A 12085-nucleotide genomic window follows, 5' to 3' on the forward strand; every position below is an offset into this window, starting at 1 on the left:
TTGATTCGTAGATTATGTTTGTACAGACTACACTGTCTTTGACCCTCCTGACCCATAACGAGAGGTTTAAAAACATACCAGAAATAGTCACGACGACATCCCCCTTAGCTTGTCTTTAACTGCAGAGATTTTACTTAGGGATTGTGGCTGTCACCACAAAATGCTTTTTGTTTGACGAAAGCATTATTTTTTTTTAAAACATCCCTCAGTGAACAATGCAGTTTCAATCATAAACAGGGAAAATAAATGGATTTACCTTATGAGGACAAGTGGTAGGGACTGTATTAAAGGCCTTCTCCGGCGTCTGGCCCTGATTCTGCAAGAGAAACACATTATCAGAGACGTGGCTTTCTGTGGAAGGCCATTACAAACAGAAACACATTTGTGACAGGCACTGTGGAAGACTGCTTATGGTTTTTTCCATTATTCTCCCGAGGCCCCCACTATACAATGTAATGGGTTAAAATGACCCTGCATCTTAACAGTTGCTTAAAGAGCATGCCGCTGCGGCTCACAGGCACATTGTAAATCTTTATCTTGACATAACATAACCGTAGCCCACTGTCTGAGTGTGTACCATATATATATATTTTTAAACATGACTTTCACACAGATTCGGAAGCTTGGTGAATAGAACTTCCCGCCGTCGAAAACCACAACACCACACCACTCAGACACAAGGAAGCAAGCGGCCCTTTTAACGGCGAGGATGCTAAGGTAAGTCAACACCCCGACAACAGATGGCCCTGCTGTTTGTTATTATACAAGATGGGAAGTACACACTCACAATGGCAGCGAAAAGAACCCCTCCTCCACCTCCTCCTCCTCCACCTCCTCCACCTCCTCCTCCCCCGCCTCCTCCACCTCCACCTCCTCCTACTCCCCCTCCTCGTCCTCCTCCTCCCCCTCCTCCTCCTCCTCCACCTCCTCCTCCCCCTCCTCCTCCACCTCCACCTCCTCCTACTCCCCCTCCACCTCCACCTCCACCCCCTCCTCCACCTCCTCCTCCTCCACCTCCTCCTCCTCCTCCCCCTCCTCCTCCTCCTCCTCCTCCTCCTCCTCCCCTCCCTCCCCCCCCCCTTTTTTTTCGCCATTTGGAAATGATCTCAGATTCAAATGAAAAGAGCAACGCTGAACTGAGAGCACAAACAGAGACACAACAGGGAAGGTAGCGGCCCTCGCGCACCTCCCCGGTCGCCTCCTCCTGGGAGTTCGTGTTGATTTCAGGCAGGTGCTGCCTGTTATGTCCCCACATCCAATTATCTTCCCGCGGTACGGCTAATGCTCCCTGACACCGTTAATAGGTTCCTTATGCTATCACCAAGAGAGGAGAGACACTGAACTGTCCAGACTCTGAACATCTATATTTCATCGCTAAACCTAAAGGAGCAGTCGGCTGCTGCTGCTGCTGCTGGTTGAGAGATGCCGGGCGGCTTCACTGCAGCATACACACACTATCTCATGAAATATGAATGGGGGAAATGGCCGAGCTTGGCTGTCTCTGAATTAGTAGACACAATTTCCGCCCCCCTACACACAGACTCGTCTCCGAAACTCCTAACTCTTAACCGTGACACGATAATTGAACAGACGTATAACCATGAGATGTTGTTTCTTGTTTGTTTGTTTGTGTGTGTGTGTGTGTGTGTGTGTGTGTGTGTGTGTTGTTCTGGATTCCAAAAATGAGACTCAAGATTAGGAACTATCTTGCTTTAAATCTAGGTGTAATATTTAATAAAGAAAAACTCGAATTTCACAACTCGAATTGGACCCAGCCCACTGAAGGTAGACTGAGTGCCACTCACTCACTCACACACAACACATCTCTGATATAGTGTCGACATCGTCACAACAGAGATAGGAGTCCGCATTCCATACGTGTTGGAACATTGGAACAATGTTGGCCAAGGTCTTCATTTCACACTGTACACTGGGTCAACATAGTCACAACATTGATAACGAGTCGGCATTCCACCACGGTCCACGAACACAAGGACCTGGTGCAGGCTGCGCTCGTGGACAGGAGCACCAGCCTCTCCCAACAATGCCATACATGCCATACATGTGAAAAATCCATTATAGTGTGTGTGTGTGTGCGTGTGCGTGCGTTTGTGTGTATGTGCGTACGTGCGTGAGTGCATGTGTGTGGTAGATTGATTCGATGAACGAGTTCCTACCGAGCAGTAACAATTCTTCATGCAGCTTTCAGTGAACTGTGTGATCTTCATCCAAACAATATCCCAAATGGTAACCTGATACCATGCTGACATAGGTGGGCACCCAGCAGACACGGGAACATAGGCTACTGTACGCATAGAAGGGCAAACTAGAGGGCGTGCTTACTTAAGTAGTTTGATGTCAGCATCGCTTCTAATAACCTCTCTTCTCTTTTTGCAAATCAAAAACATCCATTAAGCAGTGCCTTGCCATTAGCCTCTGGTGCTTTATGTGGATGATAGCCTACTGTTGTCTGGTACAACCATCACCAGGGGGGTATTCCATCAATGTCACTAAAGGAAAATCTAGGCTTATTTTTGATGTCTTTGCGAGACATGAGACTCAAAATAAGCCTGGGTATTCCTTTAGAGAGGTAACTGGCAAGACCCACTGATTAATATGTGACAGCTGGTGAAACCAGGAACCAGTAACCAACCAACAGACCGCGTTGTTGAAAATCAATGACACTCATGCCAGATACGATTAGTACTGTAACTAGGTAGTAGTGGGGATTACTCACAGAATCCTTTGCATTGCAACGTTTTGGCTTGACTAGCGAGTGTGTCTTTGATTTTCAACAACGTTGATATTTATTTAAATCTTTCAAAATAAAAGTCTGAACATTTTTGATCGGTTGGTGACTTGTTCCCTCCTGTTTCACCAGCCGCTGTCACAAATGAGTGAGCTCCGGATCTCCTAAAACGCCTCAGGTACTCTATAAGCCATTTTTTTTGAGGAGTGCTTCACTCCCGTTTTCTCCCGTCACTTCTACCAGACCTGTATGGGGTTTGAAGCAGTGGGCTGTGGGTAATAATGTCCTATATCTATCTGTACAGAATCTGACTTCTACTGTCAGTTGGCCGTGAAGGCGCACAGGGGAGGTGTTTTCGAAACGCCAGCTTCCCACAGGTGTCTTGCTCCTGGAGAGCTTATTCATAGCGGTAACCGTAGAAACCTCTCTTTTTCTTCTTCTTCGGAGCTCACTTGTGTCGGAAGTGTCAATTAAGGGGTGATAATAAGCTGGTGTCACAGGAGATGTATGTGTCTGTATTCCTAGATGAGCAACAGTATCACCCCCCAAAGAAATGTACATCAGGTTTAATATTTGGCTGTGAAACAAAGAGAGTGGGCTGTGTCAAGCTTGATATAGACCTTAGATAATCTCAGGGTTGTCTTTGACCAAGAAATTGCTTGGAGGAGTCATAATCAACCCAGCTCAAACTCCTAGCTGATGAAACACCTTTATGATAGGGCCATTCATTATTCATATATACTTTTTGGCCATCAGAAAATGAACGCGGTGGTTTGACTTTCAGCACTGGTCAAGAATAAGTTAACGTTCTACTATGCTACTGCAGAGGAACCAGAAAGCAATTATGAGCATTTCAAATATCAATTGACTCATTAAGGTAACTGCAGAGGACAGGACATTATATCCTGCTTTATCAGCGTAGAGGTAGAGGCGGTGTCGGAGCCAAGGGCGGCGGTGCCTAAGGGCAGGGGGGGGCTCAGCCCCCCAAACGTGCGTCTTGCTCACCCAATCAAAAGTTAAGAAGTTACCGGTTTTTTTTCTTCTGAATTGTTGATATTCCAAGGGCGTGTTTAAATGTTTAATCACATATGTGACACGTTCTAATGCTTTGTTCCTCATATTATCGGCAAGCAATCTAAATGTTCAGACTTTTCTTTCGAAACACGCTAGTCAAGCCAAAATACTGCAACCGCAATGGATTGGGTGAGTAATCCTCACTGCTACCTAGTTATACTATAACACTACTTTACAAAGTTAGCAGGCTTACAAAACAAGCCGTATCTATTTAGCTCTTTAAACAACCTAAAACCCACCATCTCACCACACATGTTGGTCATGTCCTGAATTGCGGCCCTGCATCTTCGTTTTTCATCCTCAAAATGTTGTTTTACTGCAAACTTAACACTAGAACAGCCGTACCTACTAAAAGAGCTGCCTCGGGGATCAAATGACCCCCTCTTTAGAATCTAAATCAGCTATTTACACACAACGACCACTAGTTGGCCGCTTGTAAACTAGCCTGCCTCCTACACAGAAAAAGCAACATAGCTTTATACTAGCTTATCCTGATGTGATTTTGAAAATGTAAGGATACTGGGTGGTAGAACGCACATATATCTAGGAAAAGTCATGAAAGAAGGGTCCTGAAATTTGATGGAGTGCAAAGATATAAACATTTATTTTACTCACAGGGGTCAAGGGTTACGACCCCCCACAGCTGATTAAGTGTTGTTAAGCCTGTAGGGTAGGGGACTAGCAGAACACGGCCTATGGCTACCAGGCCTTCGGGCATCATTCTCGGCTGTTGGGGCGGCTGTGGCGCAGGAGGTAGAGCCGCCGTCTAATGATCGCAAGGTTGGCAGATCGGCGGTTCGAGCCCCGGCTGACCCACATGTCGAAGTGTCCTTGGGCAAGACACTGAACCCCAAATTGCTCCCAGTGAGCGGGCAGGCCGGCGCCTTGCATGGCAGCTTGCCGCCATTGGTGTGTGAATGTGTGTGTGAATGGGTGAATGAGAGGCCGTTGTAAAGCGCTTTGGATAAAGCCGCTATATAAGTCAGTCCATTTACCATTCACCATTCTCTCCGTTCAGCTCAGTTCAAGAGGACAGACGGACGGACAACCGCACACCTCTGCGGCTGAGAGGCGGACAGGCTGTAACATGCACTAGAGAGCAGAACTACACTGACTCCCGACTGCATTGTCGGGGGGCAATATTCAGTTGTCATAAAGAGTTTGTTGCGTTGCTCATAACGTTTGCCTTGGGAGCAAGGACAGTTTTTTTCCCGCCCTGTGACGATTTGATCAAGCAACGTTTGGCAGACCGCTAGTCGACACGCACACACACAAAACCACACACACACACACACACACAAAACCACACACACACACACACACACACACACACACGCACACACACACACACACACACACACACACTAACACACACTAGTCCACTTCTGGGGAGCAACCCTAGATAATCTAAATCCCTTTGCTTCCCTTTTCCCTTTGTTACACACACACACACACACACACACACAAAACCACACACGCACACACACAGACACACACAAAACCACACACACACACACACACACAGACACCCACGAAAGCACACACGCACACCCACGAAAGCACACACGCACACACACAAAACCACACACACACACACACACACACACACACAGACACCCACGAAAGCACACACGCACACACACAAAACCATACACACACACAGACACACACGAAAGCACACACGCACACACACAAAACCACACACACACACAAAACCACACACACACACACACACACATGAAAGCACACACGCACACACACAAAACCACACACACATACACAAAACCACACGCGCAGGTTTCCGCAGGCTGTAGGCCTAATGAGTCTGGTATGTTTTTTATAACAGGATTAACAGCAGTAAAATCACATTTCTTTCTTTAAGTAGAACAACACAACACTGTTCATGGAGGGCATGTTCATTTATTACAGCTCCAGAGAAGCTTAGATGTAATGCATGCATATTTCACCCATGAATATTTCATCGATATAGACGCAATGCAGCTATTCCTATCTATTAATATGTATCATAATATATACAATATGTATTATGCCTTGTATTCGGTATGAAATCTGAATATAATGGCCATGTAATTGGGCTGTAATAGAGTGGCGAGTCTTCTGACTGTCAAATCTACAAATCGTCAACCTTGTGGTCTGGGTGCATTGTCTAACTGAGAGGGAACACACAATTGACAAGCATTGCAACAAAGGTCCTTAGATTACACCACATATTGATGTTTTTAGTCTTTTTCAGAGACAGCATGGTGATTGTAATTTGAATAGGCCGACGTGTACGGACCCTGTGATATATCTTATATACAGTAGAGGCTATATTAAAAGTAGTTTTTCTGAGAAAAGAGGGGTATGATGTCGGAAACATGAGTTCGGGAGAGTTAGCGGAGACTTGCTGACTTGGCTTGGCCTGTGTGGCCTGCTCTTCCCCAGGTGTAGCAGCCTGTTCACATTCAAGGCAGACTCCCCATTAGACACAAAACACAAGCGCCCTATTCAGCAGCGAGTGCAACGTGGACAGGCACGTTCGCGGTTTTTTCAGGGCTACTGGCAACCACTGGTATTCTGTGCACATACGAGGAGGCGCATAGAGAAGAGGCTTTGTATACTGTCGAAGTCCTGGCTACCAATCAAATGTGCCTGGCTGCATTTGAGTAAACTGCATTTCCTCATCTCTCTCTTGTTCCTGCTAGCTTCCTACTTCTGTGTGTTCGGTGCGGTACATTGTTTTAAACAAACCACAAAAAAACCAACAAAACAAACCTCAAAAAAACAAATCGCTCTCTCTCACTAGGATTAAAGCAGTGCTGTAGTTCTAGGATTATCAAATGCCTTTGATCATGTGACTGTGTTTTTTGATCTGCAGCAGCACAAAAAAACAACAAAAAAGATACTCTCCATATATTTCCTTGCCAGTGGTGCTGAACAACATGACAAGAGCCAATGACAGGCAGTGCACACACTGTAGACACTATAACAAGCACGGGAAGCAGCAAGTCTATTTGGACTAGTTTACCATAAAGGGATTCTCGCACGTTGGTTTCTCGGAATGTCAGAACTGACTCATCTTCTCCAGTACTATACGATCTAATGATCTACATACATGTAGACCTACAGTTGTCTGCTTGTGTACAGTTGTGCGGTGATTGCTGTGTTCCTGTGGAAGTGTACGGTACTAGCTCAAGGAGATGGACCGGTTCTGCCTGGACCTGTCAGTCCCCTAAAACCCTGAATGATGAGGATCATTTTCACAGGTTTAAGGAAGCAAAAATAAAAATTCTGGCATAGTGTAGAGAGAAGCATTCTGTCTACAATAGAAAATGTTTGCCACAGAACCCGCAAAGCCCACACGCACACACACAAGTACACACACACACACACACACACACACACACACACACACACACACACACACACACACATTAGCAATTTCGTTTCTGAGGGCATTTTCCTCTTGCTTTCAATTCCTGCATTATTATTTATTTGCTGCTTTGGACATGCAATTAAAGGGACACACGATACACACAAACACACTTGTATGTAAACTACTGCCTGTGCATGTCTGACGTTGAGCTAAAACTCTATAATTGTAAGCCAAGGGACTGTGGACTGTGGCTCGTTGTAGTCGACATGCCTCAAAAAGTACTTTTCATCCTTCCCCAGAATCATTTCCAATTAATGTCAGATAAAAAACCGGGGACATATCAAAACAATTATTTTTGATGCAGCTTCAAGCAACACAACATTTCAATTTGAATGGCTCTACCTGAAATCCTTATAAGGTGTGGTTCCAGGCGAAAAAAAGCCATCAAAGACTGATTGAATATCGTTTTAATGGCAAAGACCCTACAAGCCCGTCAAGGTCGCGCTACCTGCCGTGTTTTATTAGGTCGACCTTGTCAGTCAGACAGACGCAGAGACCCAGAGACAGACTGTCTGACGAGTCACAGAAAAAAGACACGGCTGCTTTTCCTCCCCTTCAGTTTGGTGTGTTTATCTTTATTTTTCCATGTGTACTTTAGTTTGTGTGCAAGATTAGAAGAAGAAGTAAAATATTTGTGTGTGTGTGTGTGTGTGTCTGACTGTCTGTGTCTCTGTGTCTCTGTGTCTCTGTCTGTCTGTCTGTCTGTGTGTTTGTCTGTCTGTCTGTCTGTCTGAAGAAGTACAAACTAGCCATCGGAAAAGAAACCACAAACACAAGCACTTTTTCTTTTTGGAATCTTTCCAGAATGATCTCATCTGCAATTGGAATAAAATAAAATAAATACAAGTGCCGGTTGAAGACCTGTATAAACGATTCAAACCAATACGGAGTCTCCATTTAGAGGAGAAGTAAACAACTATAAATTGAATGTCCTTGTTGTAGTTCGCCATGCCTTGCTTACCGACGGACAGTATGGCCAATCCATTGCCGTGATTGCTTTGGCTAGGATGAGGGCTAATTTCCATGTGAAGCATTCCCCGGGCACTCAGGCGCTAGCTTTTTGACCAAGGTGCCAGCAGGCCTCAGGAAAACAATGTAATTACAATATAAACAACACCAGTTGGGAGAAACAGACCTACCACTCAGAAAGTTGACCATCCGTTTGGTTGGTAGAAGATTAACAATACATGTTTTGCTAGGGATTTAGAATGCACTCCTCCTCCTAGCTTTGGATGTCTGACAACAGAGTCGGAATTGTGAGGGAACTCTAATGACCTCAATATTCAAATGGATAAAAAAACAACCTCTGGATTTGCCTCCATGACGAGCTTCAATAATAATTTATACACCAACTTTGATGTACTAGATAGCTTGCTCTTATTGTGTAACAATAACAAAACAACGCTATCACGGAAATGGAGGGTCTGAGGGTTATTTAATGAATGTAAGGACACTGTGCGGGGAACAATTCTATTTAGCTGTTATTCACATTCAAATTGTTGTTTTCCAATATGCCCTCTGGACTGTGTGTGTGTGTGTGTGTGTGTGTGTGTGTGTGTGTGTGTGTGTGTGTGTGTGTGTGTGTGTGTCTGTGTCTGTGTGTCTGTGTCTGTGTCTGTGTCTGTGTCTGTCTGTCTGTCTGTCTGTGTCTCCGTGTCTCTGTCTGTCTGTGTGTGTATGTCTCTCTGTCTGTGTGTGTATGTCTCTGTGTCTCTGTGTGTCTGTGTGTCTGTGTCTCTATCTGTCTGTCTGTCTGTGTGTGTGTGTCTCTCTGTCTGTGTGTGTATGTCTCTGTGTCTCTGTCTGTCTGTCTGTGTCTGTGTCTGTCTGTCTGTCTGTCTGTGTGTTCAGTTTGTCTTCAACATCATTATATGCAAATGCTTTATTTGAATATCAGAGGAAAATGAAGATTACCCTGTCAGATCTTGCTCTCCATATTTGAATTGTTGCTAAGGATATTTTCAGTGCACTGTAAATAGATATTACGCCTGCTCGACTAATCAACAAAGAGAGAGATAAGGCAGTAGGGCATGACAGGTATATTGGAATAATTAATTCAGTTATACATTTAAAATTAACAAGTCATTAGACTGAAATTAGTAAAGTTATTGGAAACATAATGTATGTTTACTTAAGTAAAGTGTTTGCCTCGTTGTTTGAACTTCTTGCTAATAACTTCATGCAAATGAAACCGTAGAATCCGTTGACAGAACTTTTAGAACGAATTAGGCCTACATCAGTCACCGTTCTGCGTCTATTTTGGACACACACGAGTCAACCAATGACGAGTGAGCACAGGCGACACGTACGACAGCATCTGTCTTGAGTTTTAGTTTCGAGGCAGAGTTCTATTGGCCCACAAATTTAGGCCAACAGTCAAGAGACTGTCTGAGGCCTCTAATCCTGTATATGTATGTATGTGGGTGACTTTTGGAGATAAATGCCTCGGCTTTGTCTTGAAAAGAGAGTTTGGGCTTGTGACGCGTTACCTCTTTGGGACTCGTACCAATCCGCAACGCACAGCATCAGGCGTGTATACACTTGACCATATAATGTAACACGCTTGTCACAACACCCAGAATGTATTTTCTCCTCTTCAAAGTATCTTTCTTGGCCTTCTGTCATCAGTCCCTCTAACCAATTTGTCATTCTAAGCCTTGTCCTTATTGCTGCCAGCTGCGGGATGATGGCTGCACGCTGCTCTGATCCCGGCGCTAACCTGGGACAAGGCCAAGTGTTACTCCCGCTACACCCCGGGGTGGGGGGGTAGGGGTAGGGGTAGGGGTAGGGGGGGGGGGGGGCACAAGTGCCTCTGCTTCTTGATTCTGAGCTCCAAGGGCGGAGGAACTGGCTTTGCAGACTTTTTCCAATTCCCGACAAAGTGGAGCTCTTCGGTCTGTGTGTGTGTGTGTGTGTGTCGTGTGTGTGTGTGCGTGTGTGTGCGTGTGTCGTGTGCGTGTGTGTGTGTGTGTGTGTGCGTGTGTGTGCGTGTGTGTGCGTGTGTGTGTGGTCGTGTGTGTGTGTGTGTGCGTGTGCGTGTGTGTGTGTGGCGTGTGTGTCGTGTGTGTTTCAGATAAAGATTATTATTATTATTATCCCAGGAAAGGCTGAGACACTTTTGTGTCTGCAATTATTGTGTTTGTTGTGGAATTACAGTGACATGAGAGCGTTCAGTTTGTCTGTGGACTTTGGATGTCTAAAACAGCGTAATCTCTCACGGAGGATATTCTCCCGGGAACAAAACTGTTTGGTATCACTTCATTATTTGTTCTTTATTATCCATTAAAGCCCTTACTGAAATGCTTGGTTGATGCTCTGTCGCTAAGCTTCCTAATTTAGCCTAACTGTTTTTATTTTGTTTCGGATGAACAAAGAATTACCGTCTAATATTCATATTCATTCTTACGGACTTCTCTACCCCACTAGCTTGTGAAAGGACAAACCCCTAAACAGAAGACAAGATTATCCCAATTACTCTCCTCCTTTTCTGTAACAACAACAAACACATTTTGCTTATGAGTGTTAATCATCAATATTTCATTACGGCGGTACGGAACATTTTGCGACAGTCCGTCCGCACACGACCTAGCTTTGTTTGGGCTAGGACAAATTTCAATTCGAGAACAAGAGGAGACGTCTAATTTGGAAGTGAGATTGGTGAATGTATTGTATATGCTAATCATCGTCTGTAAACCAAATTGAAGACCAGCCCGCTTCCATTCATGTCATTCTCTTCTTCCCTTTGAGCCGAGGAGCATGTCGAGTGACCTTTAACCCCTTGCATTTTCATAGGCAGCCTTTGAATTATGTGTGGGATTAAACCGGGCATGACTAATGCATTCCCAGATCAAAGGAATCGATATATTTATCCTCACAGCCTAGACATCCATCCATCACCCCCTCGCAAAGAACGAAACCACCCCGTAATTTGTCTTAGCCTTGAAGAGGCTGCCTGTTGAATCCAAAGGACCACCCCCCCCCCTGCTAGTTATGCTGTTTCACGAAAATGGTCTACCATCTTTTCTCATCGTCTGTGATTTAGTGTGTGATTGAGAATGCATCTGGAAGGCTTCAATCAGTTTCACTTGTTCGTCCACTGTGTACGTGCACACACACTGTGGTCCTTGTGTACGTGCACACACCGTGGTCCTTGTGTACGTGCACACACACTGTGGTCCTTGTGTACGTGCACACACCGTGGTCCTTGTGTACGTGCACACACACTGTGGTCCTTGTGTACGTGCACACACCGTGGTCCTTGTGTACGTGCACACACCGTGGTCCTTGTGTACGTGCACACACCGTGGTCCTTGTGTACGTGCACACACACTGTGGTCCTTGTGTACGTGCACACACACTGTGGTCCTTGTGTACGTGCACACACCGTGGTCCTTGTGTACGTGCACACACCGTGGTCCTTGTGTACGTGCACACACCGTGGACCTTGTGTACGTGCACACACACACCGTGGTCCTTGTGTACGTGCACACACTGTGGTCCTTGTGTAATATGTGTACGTGCACACACACACCGTGGACCTTGTGTACGTGCACACACTGTGGACCTTGTGTAATATGTGTACGTGCACACACACACTGTGGACCTTGTGTACGTGCACACCCCGTGGACCTTGTGTACGTGCACACACCGAGGTCCTTGTGTACGTGCACACACCGAGGTCATTGTGTACGTGCACACACCGTGGTCCTTGTGTACGTGCACACCCCGTGGTCCTTGTGTACGTGCACACACCGTGGTCCTTGTGTACGTGCACACACTGTGGTCCTTGTGTACGTGCACACACCGAGGTCCTTGTGTACGTGCAC

General features: G+C 45.5%; 1 protein-coding gene across 2 annotated transcripts in view; it reads right to left on the reverse strand.

The window, feature by feature from the left end:
- The window catches only part of pcdh11 (protocadherin 11), a gene marked incomplete at both ends in the record, with an annotated part of 142344 nt that overhangs the window by 85628 nt on the left and 44631 nt on the right, over positions 1–12085 (reverse strand). For both annotated transcript variants that reach the window (XM_080527717.1, XM_080527716.1), the window contains one exon: positions 257–316. In XM_080527717.1, the coding sequence (XP_080383843.1) occupies positions 257–316 (60 nt within the window). The remainder of the gene's footprint in view (positions 1–256; positions 317–12085) is intronic.

This window comes from Nansenia antarctica, assembly GCF_963989245.1.
Source record: "Nansenia antarctica genome assembly, chromosome: 3".
Taxonomy (NCBI): Eukaryota; Metazoa; Chordata; class Actinopteri; order Argentiniformes; family Microstomatidae; genus Nansenia; species Nansenia antarctica.